Raw genomic sequence first — 19,392 nt, forward strand, 5'->3', positions numbered from 1 at the left:
GGGGCTCGCCACGGCTCAAGCACGCGAAGCAAAGACGGCAAGGAAGCGGAAGAGGGTCTATCGTGCTAAGGCATGTGGCCCCGATGCCCTGAGAAAAGGTAAATATCCTAGGTGTACTTAGTAAAGAGCATCTACTGTAACTCGGCATATTTTCACTCACTAAGGTATGTTAGGATTAGCAGCGGCACGCTATTAAGTTGGTCTTTAGGCGTACCGTACATGCCAACGTTTGTTGTCATCGTGTCTTTATGGCTAGGGTCCATTCGCGCAGCAACAACAAACCCCATGTTCTATGTAATGTTTGTCACCGTATGTAACCTTCGTGGTCACCGTATGTAACCTTCGTGCTGGGTATTATGCTAATAGTGCTTCACAACTACAGTTGTTTAAAAAAAATTAGATTTTATATCCTCCAAACATTATGTCACTAAAAAATTACTCATACAATTTTACATCAAATAAATAAACAAATATCAACAAATTTACATTGATCCAAAATTTCTAAAAAGTAACTACTCAGTTATGCCGTTTTGACCACTTGTTACACAACTAACATTTTTCACCGAATGAATATGCACTATTTTTCAAATTGACGTATACAAAAGTTAAATTACAAAAATAAATTAATTTTCTAAATGGTGGGGCTAACCGCCCCTGAGAGGCGGTAAGGGCGGTACGGCCGCGGGCACTGGGGAAGATCCTACCCGTCCTCTGAGAGGGCGGTAAGGGGTGGCGCTGTCACCGTGATATCCTTACTGCTCTCTGAAAGGGCTGACAGTAGACAGCTATTTGTGCAAATCTTACCATGAGAAATCTATTTATTTAAATATTAGTTATAAAAAATATAAAAAAAAATTCGGTTCCTACCTACACATGGGCCGCGGAGGAGGCTGTGATTTTTGGGCCGGCCCGGGCAGCCTCCTCCTCCTGCTGCTGCTGCCTCTGCCTGTCGCGGCTTCTTCCCTCGTCTCGTCCTCCTGAGCTATCCACCACTCTCCTCCTCTCTTCTCTTCCTCCAGCAGTGGGAGGAGCGAGGAACAAGAAATGGCGTGCAAGCGTTGGCCGCAGCAGTTACTGCTAATTCACACCACCAAGCCGCCCTTGCCTCTGCTCCTGCCCCTGCTCGCGCGCTGCCCCACCCCCACCCGAGCCGTCTCCGTCCGCGCCGCACCACCACGTCAGCACCAGCCCCGCCGTGCCCGCCAGCGCCCGCCTCCCAGGAACAAGCGGGTCGACCCTCCGCCCAGGGGTCGCACTCGCTCGCCCGTCCCGCTCGACCATCATGACTACGACGACGACGACTATGACCAAGATGAGATTGAGGAGGACGAGGAGGGCAGGTTTTCGGGGGGCACCCGAGCCGCCGCCATGCCCAAGCCGCCCGCCGGCTTCGTCCTCGATGACCAGGGCAGGTGCATCGCCGCAGCCTCCAAGCGCATCGTCACCATCGTAAGTCAAGTCGTTTTGATTCATCCAATCCTAGGATTCTACGTTATCCCCATCACAAACTAAAGAAAGCGATGAGAAATTCTTGTGCAGATCGATGACACAAACAGCCGTCCCTTGGAGTGCATAATTAGGCGAGTATTCCGGAGCTCACAGGACCACGAGTGCATGCTCCTCTGCCCCGTTGACATGTAAGCTAAGCCCCCCCCCCCCCCCCCCCCAATGTCATATTGCCATAGCCACCCGTATTCGTCACAGGTGAAGTGAGACTATTTTCCCTCTTCCAGGCCTGTGCAGGTCCTCAAGAGCACTAACTTCAGTGGTTGGATTGCTGTATGTCTCCAGCTCCCGGTCTTATTATACTCCGTCAACTATTCTCTTCCCCCCCCAAAAAAATACTCAAGCACTCAGTGCTCAACTCTTCTGTGGAGTAAAAAATGATCATGGTTCATGCTCACAAGTTGTCAATTTCCCAAATGGAATGAATTGTCTTTGTGTGTTCTTCCTTCGTAAGCATATATAATATTTACTTTTGTAGGTTGACGATGACAAAATTAAGCAAATCATTCCATCTGTTGCCTACGCCCTTGCCAGAGTACATATGCACTTTGTCGAAAGCGGGTAAGAATCGCATGACCACCATATAAATGTGAAACAGATTGTCTAGCCCTTTTGTTACCATGTCCCTTTGCTTCCATCGCACTATCTATAGCACCTTGCTCTCCGTTTCAGATTCTGTTATACAGCAAGGGGTGGCTTCTGCTTTCCCGAAGAAGCCATTCAAGAGTTTCATGGTAACCAAAATCACTGCCATCCTTTTATAGATACCTTGTCATCTCGTTTTTCTAGGAGAACGTCAAAATGATCAAGATAACTTGAAACAATTGTGCATGAGCATGAAGAAAATTTGCACAAAGGTTTCAACAATATCTTGTCAATATGAAAAGTTAACCCTTTTTCACTTCATCAAAGTATAGTTTTGCCAGGATGAAGTACTTTGGTAGACTTTTCCTCTTGAACGGCACCACCTACTGTACCCAGTTAGTTGGACATGCATGTCTAGATATTTCCAGTTTAAAGAAATGAAACGTAGTTTACACTTTACAATGCTGTGGTCTATCATAATCTATTTTGAGCTTTCTTTTATGATCTTTTCACGTGGCTTCGTTTTAAGAACTATCATATGTAATGTCTCTTTGAATTCGAATCCATCATGTATGTCTTCTTTTGATCTGTTTACTATGACAATGTGTGAAGTTCCTCTTTGGTATCTCATATAAAAAAATGGCAGATTCTGGTGATGGTGGCGATGGGGTACCTTTTGAAGGTGTAGAGATTTGCTGCTTCAATTTGGTGAGCAAACTGATTTCCCTGCCTCGATATAATACAAGAATCCAATTTTGGTCAACCAGATAGTTCCTGTAATTTAGTTAGCTTCCCAGAATAATTAGCATATTTGCCATGCTACTACTGCGGTCGACCTAGCTCACCAAAATAACTAGTTGCTGAATATCTCTTCGGTTTTCATTTGCATGCTTGTGATTGCTGATGGTTTGTGTGTGCATTATATGCGCAGGATGGTGCACACTATATGATTTATACACCAGTTGATCCTCTTCTGTTCGTTGCAGTCAAGGTTAGTTGGTTGTTGTTCAACTTGTGTAGAAACTCCAAGCTAAACGTTGGTACGAGTTTCTGAAATTTGTGGTTGATGTCTGACTACACATGTCTTTCTACAGGATAAGGATGGTGTGCTACGCATTGCTGAAGATGTAAGCAGTGTTATGTTTTAGTGCTCAATTAACATTTTGTTTTCTTTATCAGTAGTGAATATTACTAGTGTTTGCAGTGTTGAAGCACTTTTGTATGTAGACCCCAGGAAATTCTTACTTGCATGCACTGTGAACAGGATCTGATGGATGACCCTGCCATTGTCGGTGCCATAGACGAAGAGACAGAATTTACAGCTTTAGTGGTAGGCTGCGTACTCCTTAGTTAGTTGATGGTGTTTCAGCTTGATGTGATGGATAAGATTTTCATTGGTTGAGCTGATTCACAGTTGGGTGTTTTGGTCTGTTGAACTTGGTTCTTGGTGTTTTTTGCCTTGCAGGAGGAGGAAGAGGCCCTTCTTGAAACAGTACTTGGTGAGAGGTGATGGAATCGATGTCAGGGGGTGCCCCATCTGCTCTTATGTTGCATCCATTCCATAGACCATAGGAGGAGGATAGATAGAGGGATACCAGTCCCATGGCCATGTATTATGCATGACAAGTACCAAGCAGTACAATTACATGAGTTGGTTTTGAAGAAGGAATGCAGCATGGCATGGCATGGCATGGCATAGTCGTGTTAGATGTGCAAAATATATCTGAGATAGGATGACGTTGTCTGCTGCTGCTGTTAATCGTCTTGTGTGTATAGATAGCTGAAGGAGCTGCAAGCTTTTGAATTATGGAATAACCAAGGGATGATGGCTCCCTTTTCCTTTCTTTTGGCGTGCGTATACCTAATGCGTGGTGTGATACCTGAGGAAATTTATCCAGATGTGTGTTCTTCTCCTAGCTACGCGCGATCCCAAATTTTGCTCCTTCCCTCCGCAAACAAACACTACAATGTCCTTACAGTAAACAATATGCATGTATTTCCAGCTGAAAATCCTACTAGCAGTTTAGTTTCCATCCTTGATATGTTATGCTGCAAATTAATTCACTCACTCACTGACAGTACAACTAATGCTTCCTCCAGCTCCAGCTTGTGGTTCAGTTTGTGGTTCAACATGGGACCTAAAATGCTACATCGACAATTTCTGTGTAGCAAACCCAGTCAAGATACCTTACCTGCAAACTTCTACTAGTTAATGTTTGTTCTTCAATTAATATATGCAGTCTTAGTGTTCTTGTACCTTATTTACAAGCTGGGCATATGCACTTGCACTTGTGTCTGTAAAGGGATGTGCAAAATGGTTTGGTCTTCCTTTTCAGCCTCTCACTAGGGCTGCATGCTTGTACGTAAAAAGATGAGGCAACAACAGAGACGCTCGCGTGACATTGAAGACTACTACTCAAGTTCAAGCGATGATGAATCAGCGGACAGCACTTGGCACAGATACATTTCAAGGTGTAGAGAGTCTGAAAGATCATTTCCAAGGAGGTCAGGTGATAGGAGGATAATTATCTGGAGAGGTCTTTGAGGCCCAAAAACTCTGTTGTCATGGATAAAGAGCAACCCAGGGTGAACCACCGGAGGCATGAGAGACCACTTCATAAGATCAAGGTGACTCACACTTCACGGGTTGTGCACAAGGGCAGTGGTACCAAGGCAAACCACATGAGATAATAGAAAGGAATGGGAACATTGTTATAACTCAAGCCTGGACAACTTCAGTTCTATCGTGAAGATCCACACATATGGCATCTCAGAAAAAAAATGATAATTAATTTTAGGTTATTTTCCCCACTTTTGTTTGTTTCAGTGCTGAATGTTAGCCTAGTTTTCTCGCAAGTGAGTAAAGAAAATTTACCATAACAACCAATAACAGAATTTTCCATCTTTCCTTGGGCCAAACATATACATCTTAAATAAACCCATTCAGAGAAAAGGCAAGCATGATATTGGATGAATATACACAAGGATTAAATAACTAACACTGCAACGGTGAAGCAATCCTACTTTGTCACAATGACTGAGGATAGACTGTATGCTCACGAGGAGCGTATGCTGCGAGTTCGAGAAGCCCAAACACCAAAGACTAGGAACCAGGACACAAACAAGATTGCCCAATATCGCATAGACCCATACTGGATTCTTGGGAAAACCTGCAAGCATGAAGGACGATGAAAATTAAACTACGCGCATTCAAAGAAAGAGTACCACTAGCAGGAAAGACCATCACTTTCTGAATATTTGCTCTCAGTAAAAGTTAAAAGGTGTGACAAGGAAATGCCATATCTCATGAAAAATCACTGTCTACTTACAAATCTCAGGGATACTATTAGAGTCAACGCGCATAAACCTCCAAGAAGCATATGAAGACCAATTACAGCAGCTTTCTGCACAGAAATGCAAACAAAATCATGTTTCCCATCAATGCTTGATCCATAGGATTACTTTGTGTATACATCAGCCATGCTAATTAGTTTTCTTTTATTCTAAAAAATAAGTAATCCTTGTCAATTAGATGAAAATTATTATATGCACAAAAACCAAATATTTATAAAGGAATGGATGAAATATGCATGTGAGTATGTCACATATCATGCACCCTGAACATGGTCCTAGAACAACCTAAGGATGCAAAGGCACAGCTGCATTTAAACTTTCTAATTCAGCCTCACACCTTAGTTCTACAAATAAGATAAGTGTCATTATCTAACAACCTTCAAATAAAGACCACTAGAATTACCTTGCACTTCTGTAAGGAGAAAAAAAGGAAGAAAGGCACACCATCACGCATACAAGTATGTTTCACCTTCAGAGGATGGAACACCTACTTTATGCATCTATACAGTTCTTCCTTTTTTTCATACGGTGCGTCTAATAATAATTTGAGACTGGGTGATTGGATCAAATTATTTCATGGAACTTTGTTCAACACAAATGGGAGGTTTGTTTGTGCTGTTAAAATGAAAATAGGAGGAATTTTTAATGGTTATGAGAAAGGGTGTGCAGTTGAGTTCAAGAGACATAATTTTGAAATGCCACAATAGATACATAAATAAGAACAGAACATTTCAGAGATACATACTTTGCCAACATGTGGAGCCACGAACCATGCAAGAGCAATGACAGCTAGGCCAATAACAACAAAAACTCCAGTACTTTCCAAACTCCATCTTGTATGCACTGCCCTTGCTGCCACAACACTATGCTCTAGAGCAGAATTATTACTTGGAGTGACTGCCGGTTGTTCGACGTGCCCTTGAGAAACAGCCACATGAGAGTTACGAGGATTGAACCAAGATGATATCTCGCTAAGCCGTTGCCTTCGTATTGCTGCAACAGCATCTGGATCAACACCTGTATCTGCCCCATACTGCAAATACGGAAGTTCCCCTGTAGATGTCCTTTCCCTGAGAGCTTCATAATCCTTCAAGGACGCGAGAACCTTATTGAAATCTGCAGGCCTTACATTTGCAGCAACATTTCCACATATCTCGCATACGGTGGATCCATGGCTGATGAACCACTTCAATGCACAGGCATAATGCGCAAGGGCAAGCTCGTTCTTGCAAGAACATCCTAGATCCATAAGATCATCTTGTTGCAAAGGTCCTGATTCCACGTCAGTAGCACATACGAATATCTCCCCCTCAGGGCTAATAAACTCAACAAATCTGGGAGCATTGGTGCCATCCTTTGACCCAGTGATGACATCCTTGCTGGTGGAAGTTTTGGTAGCATCGTTGCTCGCGTCATTATAAGTCCATGGAGAGGAAGGCTCTCGAGAAGGTGGCGCAATGCCCAAGAAACCGAGGGCGGACTCGCCTCTCAAATCAGGTTCGACACAATGACAGACTCGGCAAAGTGAAAGGCCAGAATCCTCGTCGGTGCTGCAGTTTGATACACGAGGGATGCCCGGTTTGTGATGGTCATCCGAATTAGGTGAGCTGATGGCTTTGGTTTGGTCAGTGCCATCCAGTTGTGCATGCTGTTCCTTGAGGCCCATCTTGAATCAAAAGATCATTTCAGGATGTTGAAAGGTGTGTCTCATGTAATACTGAACAAGAAAATAAGAGGATGATCATCAGGTCAGTGTTAAATGCGTGCTGGAAATATTTATATTTTCTGACGACAATCAAGAATGGTAGATGAAGGTCCAAGCCATAGAGAGATGAAATGAAGGTTGTGTACTAGTATGAGGGTATCCGAAATAGGAACAGCTAGGTGGGGTGGATAAGAATAAGACCTTTGCAGCTACAGAGAGTGAATTGAAAGTTGAGCCCCAAGATATAATTGGGTGCGGCGTCCCTCTGAATTCTCAATATCCAACCCACTAAATGGTGAGAAACCTGGTTGGCATCCACATTACTGGTAGTGTGGTCCCTAGTGTGCATTGGCTCCTGAGCAACCAAACGGATCAGATTGATATCCTAGGCGACCGACGTTGCAACTAGTTAATGATAGGAAAACAAGGCTCCCTCCCTGGCTCCAAGCACTGATGAAAGAGATACTACATCTGAAGCTGGGGCTGATATGAAAGTAAGGAGATTTGTGAAGAGAAAATTGGGGCTGTGGGCATGGCGATTGAAGCGCAGCATGGTAGAAGATGAGATCGGCAGGAGGAGGCGGGAGGATATGAAAGTAAGGATCGATTGGAGCAGCGCACCTTGTCGGATTTGATGGGTGAGATGCGGCGGCGGTGGCCCTCCTCCTGCTGCTGCTGGTGGATTGGATTTGGATTTGAGGGGAAGTGAAGCAAATTAAAAAGCAGAGCACCTAGCTAGCTCCTTTGACCTTTGCTGCTGCTGATCGATGGAGACTCTGCCTTCCGACCTGATCTCTCCTTTCCCTCGCTGTCCGGTGGGCCCATCATGAGAACGCTGCCGGTGCGGTGGTCAAGGGCCCACCATCCAGCTACTGATGCTTCTTTCCTCTTCTTCTCTCCCTCTACAGTGCCAGGCCTTTTTTCTCTCTTCCTTCCCTTTCATCTGTCTCGATAGACACAAGTCGGTGCAAAGGTTTAATGGACCTGTGTGCTATGTGCTGAGAGACTGTCGGTGTTTGGTGAAGAGATGATGAAATGTTGAAAAGCACTACTAATAGAGAGTAGTCTCGTATTGGTTATGAAAAAGCAATACACCAAATTTAAAAGTAAATGATCTCTTATCTTATTAACTAGCTTTTAAGTATAGAAAGATCTTTTAATTTAGTAGCCATTATCACTATCTCGATTGAGAAGACGTCACAAGACTTTCTAAGTAAGCAATAACAAATCATTAAACCTTTTATCGATTTTTATCACGTCATCACTCTTTCTTTCGTAGCGCTCTCCTATCCGTTTGCCTTTGACCATCTCCGATGGCTCTTCTGTTGCTAGATTCATACCCACTGCTCACTGCCAGATCCTGTTGCCAGTTTTATTAGACCATATCCTTGCCTCCCACCACTAGCATTGCCCATTGGTCGTCTTTCACTACCCACGACCAACGATGTCTTTTACCTCATTGCTCCGCCTCACGCCTTGCTTGGCCTAACTTCCTCCTCTGAAGTCCTTTCTAAGTCCAATGCTCATGTAAAACTCTCCAAATCAATCCCTCCCCTAACCCCATCGGCTTTCTTCGTAAAAAGCCTGATCCATGCATCTCATTTTTAGGCATTTGAAGATTAATAAGTATATCTAATTAATATTAAAAAACTAGTATTTGAAGAGGTCTAAGTGTCTTAAAATGTTGTTGTACGCAGTAGGAATGTATAATCATTTAAGGACTATATTGATATTAGAAAATTTAAAATAATTAAAATTTGCCAAGGTTATGAACTAAAGATTGATTACAAAATGCCACGGAATTTATCAAAAATCACTTGGAGGAAGAACATTAGAGAGGAGAAGGCGGAGACAGGGGTCTACGTCTACCTTGGAGCTCATCCTTTTTCTCCACGCCCGATTCTCCCCTCTCCTTCTCCTTCTCCTCCTCCTCTAGAACAATGCGGTAAAATCACGGCTGCCTGATTGATTGCAGTCCAACAATGGTTCGGGTTCCGAGACCGAGAGACAAGACAACAACTACAGCGCCGACCAAGTTTGGTTTTATTAGATTAGATTAGATTAGATTGGAGCAGAGCAGGAGGACGTCTCTCCATTTTCGGTGGCTGTTCTTGGCTTGCTGCCGACAAAGGGAATCTGGATCCTATCCCCTACCTAACCCTCCTCTCCATCGATTCCCGCCTCTTTCCCAACCAAGGTACGCAGTAATTCTTTGCTCTGATGCTCCTGCTGCAATCTCCTGAGGGTGTCTGGATTTATTCTTTTTTCCCAACGCACTTCCCTCTGATGAATCGGCCTGCCTGCACTAGGAAGCTCTAGCCTGCTCTGATTTCTCTGGTTACTTTCTTCTAAAAGCACCGGAATTCTCCCCCGACGGATCCAGTGACCAGATCCCAGCAATCGAACCCCAATTAGCTACTCTTCTTGTTGCCTTCAAAATGCATCATGTATGCAATGCACTTAACTTGCACTGTTCTTGCTGATCTGGCTGACCAACCAGGACGCCGGGCGGTCTAGCTGTTGGATGTGAGAATCGGATCGATATGGCGTTCGGACACACGCGGCTGGATGTCCGGCGGCCGCAGCAGTCCTCCTCCTCCTCCTACTGCTCCTACTCCACCACCACCGTCGTCGTCTTCGTCGCTCTTTGCTTGGTCGCTGTGTGGATGGCCTCCTCCATGCTCGTCACCCCTGCCGAGTTCTCTCCTTTCCAGCCCAAAGTCCGGCCATTGGTGCGTCATGACCCTCCTCCTATCGCCGGAGGCTTAACCAATGTCGATGGGGGAGATGCCACTGGCGAAATGGAGCGTGATGTGCCCGTTGATCCAGTTCCTGCGAAGGAAAACACTGATGAGCCGCCTGTAAGAGAAGAAGAGCCTCCTGTAAAACAGGACACTGTGACAGAGTCCAGTGTGGATGGCGCAAATCAGCAGCAAGATCTCAGAGAACAAGCCAAGCAACCTGATGAACAGAATGCCTCAGAGCTGAAGGAGAAGTTCGATGAGGAGGAACAGGCTCAAAAGAAAGATAAGTCTGCAGAGGTGTTCCCCGACGGGAGTCAAGCGGAGCTTCTAAACGAGACCACTACGGAGCGCGGACCATGGCCTACTCATGCTGCAGAGTCCAACAAGGACACTAAGGAGCAAACCGCAGCATCGAGTAGCCCATTGAGTTATAGTTGGAAGCTCTGCAACGTTGTGGCTGGAGCAGATTATATTCCATGCCTCGACAATGTACAAGCTATCAAGAAGCTTCGATCTACAAAGCATTATGAACATCGAGAAAGGCATTGCCCTGAAAAGCCTTCTACCTGCCTTGTTCCTCTGCCAGAGGGGTACAGAAATCCGATAAGGTGGCCTAAGAGCAGAGATCAGGTTTATGTTGCCCATTCATATGCCTTCATACTTGTATCATATTACTCCATCTGCTAAGTTGATTTATTTACTTGAGTTTCTCTTCCTACAGATATGGTACAATAATGTTCCTCATACTAAGCTGGTAGAATACAAGGGACACCAGAACTGGGTTAAGGTTTCTGGGGACTACCTCAGCTTTCCGGGAGGTGGGACTCAGTTCAAACATGGTGCATTGCACTACATTGATTTCATTCAGGAGGTAATATCCGTACGATTTCCATGTGTGTCAACTGTCATTGCTAGTGTCACGATAATTTTGTTACCAGTTCATTATAAATTTCGTATAAGTTGGTAATCAAAGTTTTTTCATTGTTGAAAAATGTTTATCGCAAGACTTCATTCATGATAAATGACTATAGGCTTCTCAGTACACACAGAATGCTAGTGATTCACTGAGTAGGTGCCATGCACAAATTCCTTTGGACTAAGATTATGCATATGTAGTAGTTATTCTTGCGTACAAGCTGTCCAAGGATTCAGACTAAATGCAATTAAGCAGAATGTGGCTCATTTTCTTTGCAAAAAAAGGATTTTGCACTCAATATGGTGTTTGAAATGTAGTTATACCATACATTTGACTGACATTTCTAATGCTACTGCGCAGGCAAAGAAGGACATAGCATGGGGAAAACGAACTCGTGTAGTTTTAGATGTTGGTTGTGGAGTCGCTAGCTTTGGTGGATATCTATTTGACAGAGATGTTCTCACTATGTCATTTGCACCTAAAGATGAGCATGAAGCTCAGGTGCAGTTTGCTCTTGAGAGAGGAATCCCTGCTATATCAGCTGTTATGGGTACAAAGAGGCTCCCATTTCCCAGTAGGGTATTTGATGTTGTTCATTGTGCACGCTGTAGGGTACCATGGCACATTGAAGGTGCTCTGTTACAAGAAGTCTCTTCTGGTACAATACCATACCTTTGTGTCACTGTTTTATAATATTATGTGCGTTATTTGGCAGGTGGTAAACTCTTGCTAGAACTGGACAGGCTGTTGCGTCCTGGCGGTTACTTCGTGTGGTCTGCTACTCCTGTATACCAGAAGCTGCCAGAAGATGTTGAGATATGGCAAGGTAAATTCATTGAGGACTCAGATGTTCAGAATTTTTCATTTTAGATATACTGTTGTTTGATGACTTGAGTCTGGATCTGCTCCTGAACCCCATCCAACTGAGGTGTTGTGATGAAATAACAAATTCCATACCTAAAAGTTATTTTTGTTTTGCATTGTCCTAGCAATGTCTGCGCTAACAAGGTCAATGTGCTGGAAAATGGTCAACAAAGTAAAGGACAGGGTGAATGGAGTGGGTATATCAATTTTCAGAAAGCCAATGGACAACAGCTGCTACGAGGCAAGACCTGAAGCAAACCCTCCACTCTGTGGAGAGTATGACGATCCTGATGCAGCCTGGTAAGTGTTCTCACCAGGTGATATCTACAATGATGATCACTTAATCGTGTACCTAATTTTAGGTTCATTTCTTGTTGCCATTCAGGAACGTATCATTGAAGACTTGTATGCATAAATTGCCAGTAGAGCCTGCCATTCGTGGTTCACAGTGGCCAGAGGAATGGCCATTGAGGCTGGAGAAACCGCCATATTGGTTGAAAAGTTCTGAGGCTGGAGTCTATGGGAAGCCTGCCCCGGAGGATTTTCAGGCGGACTATGAACACTGGAAGAGAGTCGTGAGCAATTCATACTTGAACGGCTTGGGTATTGATTGGTCTGCTGTTAGAAATGTTATGGACATGAAAGCTGTATATGGAGGGTAAGAATACATTACACGTTTTCATGTTGATCTATCTGTTCTTCTGAACACATGGAGTTATTTTTCTGCTTACCGATTTCTAGTTTTCTTTCATTGGAATCTGTGCTGGACCTTTTTTTAATCGCTGCTTCTAGCAATTCCTGAAGCAAAAAATGCATCACATTGCACCGCATCACACTTATTTGCCACCCCACTTTCTATTGTAGGTTTGCAGCAGCTTTGCGTGATCTCAAGGTGTGGGTCATGAATGTGATCCCGATCGATTCACCTGACACACTTCCAATTATATATGAACGTGGGCTTTTTGGGCTCTACCATGACTGGTGTGAGGCATTTAGCACGTATCCAAGAACATACGACCTTCTTCACGCTAACCATCTGTTCTCCAAGGTTAAGAAAAGGTAAGGGTACTTCCGAAGAATCTGACAGTTCAGAATCAAATATATGCGAAGCCTTACTATATGTCGCCACCTAGTTGGTGCTGCCAAGGAACAAAGTATTGATCCCTGCTGTGCTTATCCAAAATTTCTGCCCTCATTGACTAATCAGATATTGGCATATTGTGAATAATTTGGCTACTGCATTGCCCGGGATTGAAGTAGTCATTATATGACAGTTGAATAATCAGTTACCTCCTTGACGTGATTGTTGCCGTCTGACAGGTGTGAAATATTGCCTGTGATCGTGGAGGTGGATCGGATGTTGCGACCAGAGGGCAGGCTAATTGTAAGAGACAACATTGAAACTATAAATGAGCTGGAGACTATTGTGAAATCGCTACACTGGGAGGTCCGGATGTCTTACTCCCAGGACAAAGAAGGCTTGCTGTTTGTACAAAAGGCGATGTGGCGACCAAACGAAGTTGAAGCGAAGCTATGATATGATGTACCAGGACCGACCATTATCATCACCATGACCCTGACACCGAAACCCTTGGAAGAAGAAGAAAGTAAAGAAAGGAAGAGAGCAGCAGAGAAAGGAATGTAGAATGGGGTTGTTTGTAAATGGAGGAAGTTAAATTGGGGATTATTTTTTGGGAGGAATTGCATTGGTGTACATTAGCTATTGTTGTTCCATTGTGAGACGGGGGGTCGGCGACAGAAATCTCCCTGTGCAGATTTTGTAGAACAAGTGTAACATAACATAAGAGTGGGCAATGAATCCATTATATTCATCAGTATTTGGGGATTTTTGAGGCAGCTGGTGCTTTGGGATTGTGAAAGATGTAAGCGTTTGGTGTTGTGAATCTGGTCTGTATCTTCAGCTGTGGAATTACTCCAGTAGGTAACAAAGTTATTCGCTGGTGGAATTATGGATGTTTGCAATTTAATTGTGATTATTATTCTGATTCTGGTGGTAAACAAGCAAAGCAGATGAAAGGAATTCCTTTCTCCAGATTTGCCAATTTCTCCATCCAGACGCGAGAGAGAGAGAGAGAGAGATAGAGAGAGAGAGAGAGAGAGGTAACCAACCCATTACTGGTTACAAATGAAACCAAAGCCCCCCAATCCGTTCCAATCCAGGTGAGAAGAAGCCAAAGCAAGCCATGCGTGTCGCCGCGGCGGGGGCCCTCCGCCCCACGGCCGCCTCCCTCCTCCTCTTCTCCCCGCCGCACCCGCATCCGCACCGCCGCCTCTTGTCCCCCCGCTGCCCCGTCCAACACCTCCCCTTCGCCCGCCGACGCCGCCACTCTTCCTCTACCGCCACTGTCGCCACCCCGACGCTGGAGGATTCCAGCGCAGGCGGAGGCGGCGTCGAAGGCAAGGCCGCCCGCCGCCGCCGCGCCCGCGATTCCCCCGAGGGCCTCCTCCGCCACCAGCTCGACATGTGCTCCCGCAACGCCGATCTCACCACCGCCCTCCGCCTCTACGACGCCGCCCTCTCCCCCGCCTCCCCGGTCCCGCTCTCCCTCCACCACTACAACTGCCTCCTATACCTCTGCTCCAACGCCGCCGCCTCCGACCCCGACGCCGCCCAGCGCGGCTTCGGCATCTTCGCCAGGATGGAGGCCGACGGCGTCCAGCCCAACGAGGCCACGCTCACCAGCGTCGCCCGCCTCGCCGCCGCCACCCGCGACCCCGCCATGGCCTTCTCCGTCGTCCGTCGCATGGCCGCCGCAGGCATCCCGCCGCGCCTGCGCTCCTACGGCCCCGCTCTCTTCGCCTACTGCGACGCTGCCGACGCCCAAGGGGCCAAGCAGGTCGAGGCCCACATGGACGCCTCCGGCATCGTGCCCGAGGAGCCCGAGCTCGCCGCGCTGCTCCGTGTCAATGCGGACAAGGCCAGGGCCGATGAGGTGTACAGGCTCCTGCACAGGACGCGCGTCCTCGTCAGGCAGGTCTGCGAGACAACCGCCCAGGTCGTCGATGCCTGGTTTCGGTCGGACGCAGCCTCGGAGGTGGGGGTGGACACGTGGGATCCCAGCAAGGTCAAGGAGGGCGTCGTGAAGGGTGGAGGCGGCTGGCATGGACAGGGATGGCTTGGCAAGGGGCAGTGGAGCGTTGGCCAGAGCGAGATGGACAAGGACGGGACATGCCAACGTTGCGGGGAGAGGCTTGTATGCATAGACATTGATCCATCTGAGACGGAGAACTTTGCCAATTCGCTCACTGAACTGGCGAGCAAGCGCGAAGTCAAGGAGGATTTCCTCGGCTTTCAGGTCACTCTCCATTGTCTCATCCCACTACTCACAACTGGTTGACCGAAATTGTTCTCAATGGTATGTGCTGTAAATTAATAGGATAGTATCAGTACATGCTTATAATTATTTTAGTGTAGACCAACTAAGGAGTTCGGTAGGATGATGAGAAAACAATAATAATGAGTTCATTAAGAGGTAGAATGGGAATTCTGAGGCTCTATCATATCATTTGAAATGATAAAGAGTTACAAGAGATGGATCTATAATTTGGAGCTCTAAACATACGAGTGTGGTAGTGTTGTTTGTTTAATTGCGATTGTTTAGCGATTTATAATCCGTGGCACTTTGAGAAATGCCATGGAGTCACAAAATACGCCATCCATCAGGATTCAGGACCAAGCTGTATCCTGTAATACACCCTTCTACGGAAACCACAAGCTGTCAGTGGTTTTGTGCTGCTTTGCTAAACCACCTCCCACTAGCATTAGCTTATGTGGTGCTTACACAATGGTAGGAGGGCTTCTAGACCCCAAAATAAGCTGCTTGGTGGACCTTATATTTACCGTGTAAGCCCATAGCTGTAGATGAACCAGTCTAAACAGGTGCAAAGTAGGTACTGCTGTTGACGTTGTCAATACTCCACAAAACTTCATGCAGCACCAGGCGTCACTTATATCTGGGGCAGTTTCAGCATGTAGCTTCCGTCGTAGACCCAAATGTTGATATGGTCAGCACTCAATTAGTGTGCTATCGCTCATGCTTTACAAATGGTGTTGATAGCTTCCACTCTTTTTGTTATTTGTGACAGAGCAACAAATCTTCTGCAATATAACTTTGTAAGTTTATCATTCTAATTGACGACCTGATCTCTGCAGCACTGGCTACGTCGCCATGGGCCATTTGATGCTGTTATAGATGCTGCTAATGTTGGCCTTTATAATAGTAAATCTTTCAGTTTTTCTCAGGTAAAGTAAATAGTTTTTGTTCTGCAAAGCAATAAAACTATTATCTTATTCTTCTTGACACAGGCAGACAGACACAGCTAATACTGCAAATATTGGACCGTGCTCTCCTTGTAGGTGAACTCTGTTGTAAATGCTATACAGAGAGTAACCAAATCAAAGAAGTTGCCACTGATCGTTTTGCATAGGAACCGTGTAAATGGTGGTTCTGCAAAAGCTCCATATAATCAGAAGATTTTAGAGAAGTGGCGGAATGCTGGAGCACTATATGCTACTCCTCCTGGTTCCAATGATGATTGGTGAGGCCCTTTTCCCGCTTAACATAATTACAGTAAATTCTCCAGAAGTAAAAATTGTTGAGCTGGATCATCTTAGATGTAGTAGGGACTAGGGAGTAGATTCTGTCGAGGGAGTGATTTAGGGTATGATAATGTTTCCTTTCCCCATTTGATAGATTGGTATTTCAGCGCATGATCATTCTATAAATTTCCATATCCACAAATCATTAATTTCCTATTCTGCTGCAGGTACTGGCTGTATGCTGCTGTCAGTTGTCGATCATTGCTTGTTACAAATGATGAGATGCGAGACCACTTGTTTCAACTTCTTGGCACTAGTTTTTTCCCCAGGTGGAAAGAGAAACATCAGGTTTGTTTGTCATCACAGACGGCCATGAATTCTGTACTTTCTAGAATTTGCTACTGCTGCATATTAATGAGTCAACACAAAGCTTCCTCATAAATTCAGACATTTTACATTAGTGTTGAGGCCTGACGGCATAGAGCGTTTCAGAGTCATGAGTGGCCAGGCATTATGGAACCCAAAAACTTCCTCTGGGTTGGCTTGTGCTCTTTTTTTCCCCCCTTTCTTTTCTATCAAAGTTTTGATGTGAATAATCCTAGGCGGCTCTATGCAGGTCAGGCTAACTTTCTCGGGGCATGGGCCTAGTCTTCACTTGCCACCTCCTTATTCAATTGTTATTCAGGTGATGAATCTAAATCTGAACCAAATCTATATTCCCCTCACTGTCAATAATGCATTAAAAGAAACTGAACAGCACAGTGAATGATATTATCGTTGTTTGATATAGGAATCCGAAGATGGAAATTGGCATGTGCCAACAACAACGGGTGATGATATTGGAAAACCACGGCAGTGGATCTGTGCTACTAGGAAAACTTCCAAGTAGGCTTTACTAGATGGGATTTTTACCGGTTGCGCATCTACTGAAGTAGCAAATACTGAAATTCTGGCCACAGTTTCTTCCTTCATGCCTCTTGATCTTTGAAGAGAACAAACATATACATTATACCCATATGGCTAGCTGTTCTAGCGATTCAGTATGAAACTGGGATATTCAAGAATTGCGATCCTTATGATTGGCGATTCATGATTTGCCACCTCAGCCTAGCGTAATTGACACAGACAGTCCCACGTGGCAAATCCTGAAACTGCCAATCTTAAGAGTAGCAAATCCTGAAACTGCCAATCTTAAGAGTGACTAGTGATCAATCATGGGGTATTTTTTGAGGGAAATACAGTAGGGGAGACCCCTTCTGTGTTAATGGTGAGAACTGGTGTCGAGCGAGGCTCGAATGTTGGTGGCGTGGGCGCAACAACACGTTCTGGCCAACTACGCTACGCGCAATTTCTTCAATCATGGGGTATTGTCCATGAAATTTTTGCTGTAACGTGAGCTGTGGTAACTAGAATCGTGGCTATCACTAGAATTGTGGCTGCACGTTGTTCTAGTAATTATCTTGCAATTTTACAGTTACATGGGAATGTTTGGACCTCTGCTATCTCGCTCGCCATACTGTATTGATCCTTCCGCAAGTACTACTTGTTTTTCTGGTGTCTGCAATAATGGCTGATGCATTCAAAGTTGCATTTGTTGTACTTGCACCCTCGTCTAAACATGCAGATGCCAATGTGGACTTGCTTAGAGTTGAAGAAATAACCGAGTTCAATTACTTCAAGTATGTTCTGTCACCCTTGCTTCCCAAAATTTCCATATTACTTACTATGTTGTACATCATTATATGTTTTAACCAGGTATTCCTGGCGCAGGGTGACCCTGCAAAAATGAAATGCACGAAAATCTGTAATCACAAGGTATGGGCCCGTTTGGCAGGGTTTTGTATTCTCCTAGAAATGTTTTGGATTTGGTTTTCTCGTGGAAACGTTTGAATCAAATTGTGTAATCGTTTGACTAGTTCAGTAGTTCGGATTCTTGATGACGGTATGTGAGGAGGGGAGGGGAGTGGGGCTAGATTCTCTTGTAGACGTTTCTGCCCATTTCTCCCTCGGATCGATCGATCCTGGCAAGCGTGTTTGGCACGGATTCCGGCGAGAAACCGTTTCTCGCACGGCAAACAATCTCTGACATCGTCTGTTTTGCCGTTGTTGTACCTTATTTCAAACCCCTTCTTCCATGAATACAGATTGTAAAATTCGAAAGGCTCATCGAGATAATGAAATGAGTCGTTTTGTTATGTGTTTTTAAGTTGGAGCAGAAAGATCTTACAATAGTTGGTAGTGTTGACAATAAAAAACAAGTTGAAGAGGCATGGGCGTTGCATTCCACGTGTCACATATTCATTGGCTGCCATCAGACCTTGTGGACGAAATTGAGGCAGGAAGCGGGCTGACTGCCAAACTGACCCCACAAGTCATTGTCATTACATGTGCGGTTGGTCGGTTGCTAATCAGACAGACGATGGATTCTCCTCCTCTCTTCCTGGCCGGTCGGTCGGTGATCTGACCCGTTTTTGCATTCGATGGATAGTAGCAACTCGATGGAGCCTGAGACGAGGAAGGGGGAGGGAGACCACCCAAAGCAAGCGGTGGCGGTGAGAGTGTGGCGGAAGCGGAGTGGAGGGCGCGTTTGGTGGCGGAGGCGTACTGGCATTGCAGTTAAATCTTACTGTATTGGCATTGCTTAAAGCGATGGTGTTCCATTCATGGCATCACGTACGTACATTATCCTTATTCCGACGGGCAGCCAATAGAAACGTGCCAACTGTCGGAGATGCTCACATGGCTGCTGGTTGTCAACCTTCCATGTCACCGACCCAGTGACGACCACCACGAAGTAGGATGAGTTAGAAGCTGCACAAGGCGGGTGGACCAGTGAGAAGAAGAGAACTGTTGCTGAGGAGTACGCCAAAGGAGAAGGAAGGTGGAATGGAGTGGCGCTTTAGAGGAAACCAAATCCAAGGGTCCTTGGGCCAGAATGGCGAGTGTAACGGATTCCGACCCACTCCGTGGCATGTGTGGCCAGCTGGCTTGTAAGCGTTGTGAGAGCGTATCTGAGGGGGAGGAGAAATTCTATTTGAGTTCGTTATACCTTGTAACAAACTAAGAAAGAACAACGAACTGGAAGAACAAACGAAGCACGGCATCTCGCTGTTGCTCGATCCTCAATTCTCCTCCCTCAATTTCTATTAGTTGGTAA

At 45.4% G+C, this 19,392-nt stretch overlaps 4 protein-coding genes across 7 annotated transcripts; 3 read left to right on the forward strand and 1 right to left on the reverse strand.

Annotated features, from left to right (window-relative positions):
* Positions 1-955: 955 nt before the first annotated feature.
* Positions 956-3,935, forward strand: LOC133925345 (uncharacterized). Its single transcript, XM_062371290.1, has 10 exons — positions 956-1,449; positions 1,540-1,637; positions 1,734-1,779; positions 1,985-2,067; positions 2,179-2,240; positions 2,738-2,799; positions 3,023-3,082; positions 3,186-3,218; positions 3,356-3,421; positions 3,557-3,935. Exons 1-10 carry the CDS (start codon positions 1,045-1,047, stop codon positions 3,599-3,601), a joined length of 960 nt encoding a protein of 319 aa, XP_062227274.1. The 5' UTR covers positions 956-1,044; the 3' UTR covers positions 3,602-3,935.
* A 1,043-nt stretch (positions 3,936-4,978) lies between these two features.
* On the reverse strand, positions 4,979-8,090 carry LOC133925344 (uncharacterized). 2 transcript variants are annotated; one of them, XM_062371288.1, is made up of 4 exons: positions 7,352-8,090; positions 6,191-7,162; positions 5,421-5,495; positions 4,979-5,261 (listed from the first exon to the last, which is right to left on the reverse strand). In XM_062371288.1, exons 2-4 carry the CDS (start codon positions 7,109-7,111, stop codon positions 5,148-5,150), a joined length of 1,110 nt encoding a protein of 369 aa, XP_062227272.1. In that variant the 5' UTR covers positions 7,112-7,162; positions 7,352-8,090; the 3' UTR covers positions 4,979-5,147. The 2 variants fall into 2 exon arrangements, with proteins under 2 accessions (XP_062227272.1, XP_062227271.1); XM_062371287.1 differs by having other exon boundaries at positions 7,772-8,088.
* An 878-nt stretch (positions 8,091-8,968) lies between these two features.
* On the forward strand, positions 8,969-13,671 carry LOC133925346 (probable methyltransferase PMT26). 3 transcript variants are annotated; one of them, XM_062371293.1, is made up of 9 exons: positions 8,969-9,347; positions 9,460-10,524; positions 10,616-10,765; positions 11,171-11,441; positions 11,526-11,636; positions 11,800-11,974; positions 12,060-12,332; positions 12,539-12,733; positions 12,995-13,671. In XM_062371293.1, exons 2-9 carry the CDS (start codon positions 9,694-9,696, stop codon positions 13,209-13,211), a joined length of 2,223 nt encoding a protein of 740 aa, XP_062227277.1. In that variant the 5' UTR covers positions 8,969-9,347; positions 9,460-9,693; the 3' UTR covers positions 13,212-13,671. The 3 variants fall into 3 exon arrangements, with proteins under 3 accessions (XP_062227277.1, XP_062227276.1, XP_062227275.1); XM_062371292.1 differs by having other exon boundaries at positions 9,651-10,524; XM_062371291.1 differs by having other exon boundaries at positions 8,969-10,524.
* A 109-nt stretch (positions 13,672-13,780) lies between these two features.
* On the forward strand, positions 13,781-17,730 carry LOC133925348 (proteinaceous RNase P 1, chloroplastic/mitochondrial). The gene is made up of 6 exons (XM_062371295.1): positions 13,781-14,991; positions 15,849-15,938; positions 16,053-16,234; positions 16,463-16,583; positions 16,852-16,920; positions 17,026-17,730. The coding sequence occupies exons 1-6, from the start codon at positions 13,879-13,881 to the stop codon at positions 17,122-17,124; spliced, it is 1,674 nt and encodes a 557-aa protein (XP_062227279.1). The 5' UTR covers positions 13,781-13,878; the 3' UTR covers positions 17,125-17,730.
* Positions 17,731-19,392: the final 1,662 nt, after the last annotated feature.

The sequence above is a fragment of the Phragmites australis genome, chromosome 7 (genome assembly GCF_958298935.1).
Source record: "Phragmites australis chromosome 7, lpPhrAust1.1, whole genome shotgun sequence".
NCBI lineage: Eukaryota > Viridiplantae > Streptophyta > Magnoliopsida > Poales > Poaceae > Phragmites > Phragmites australis.

Bases quoted from the DNA above. Each gene is read 5' to 3' on its own strand.
- LOC133925348 (XM_062371295.1), top strand. From the start codon at position 13,879: ATGCGTGTCGCCGCGGCGGGGGCCCTCCGCCCCACGGCCGCCTCCCTC. The intron at 14,992-15,848 runs GTCACTCTCCAT...TGATCTCTGCAG, and splicing joins AGGATTTCCTCGGCTTTCAG to CACTGGCTACGTCGCCATGG. The intron at 15,939-16,052 runs GTAAAGTAAATA...CTCTCCTTGTAG, and splicing joins AATCTTTCAGTTTTTCTCAG to GTGAACTCTGTTGTAAATGC.
- LOC133925345 (XM_062371290.1), top strand. From the start codon at position 1,045: ATGGCGTGCAAGCGTTGGCCGCAGCAGTTACTGCTAATTCACACCACC. The intron at 2,241-2,737 runs GTAACCAAAATC...AAAAAATGGCAG, and splicing joins AGCCATTCAAGAGTTTCATG to ATTCTGGTGATGGTGGCGAT. The intron at 3,219-3,355 runs GTAAGCAGTGTT...CACTGTGAACAG, and splicing joins TGCTACGCATTGCTGAAGAT to GATCTGATGGATGACCCTGC.
- LOC133925344 (XM_062371288.1), bottom strand. From the start codon at position 7,111: ATGGGCCTCAAGGAACAGCATGCACAACTGGATGGCACTGACCAAACC. The intron at 5,496-6,190 runs GTATGTATCTCT...ATTTCTGTGCAG, and splicing joins TGGCTCCACATGTTGGCAAA to AAAGCTGCTGTAATTGGTCT. The intron at 5,262-5,420 runs GTAAGTAGACAG...TCATGCTTGCAG, and splicing joins TAATAGTATCCCTGAGATTT to GTTTTCCCAAGAATCCAGTA.
- LOC133925346 (XM_062371291.1), top strand. From the start codon at position 9,694: ATGGCGTTCGGACACACGCGGCTGGATGTCCGGCGGCCGCAGCAGTCC. The intron at 11,442-11,525 runs GTGCTCTGTTAC...GTTATTTGGCAG, and splicing joins GGTACCATGGCACATTGAAG to GTGGTAAACTCTTGCTAGAA. The intron at 12,734-12,994 runs GTAAGGGTACTT...GCCGTCTGACAG, and splicing joins TTCTCCAAGGTTAAGAAAAG to GTGTGAAATATTGCCTGTGA.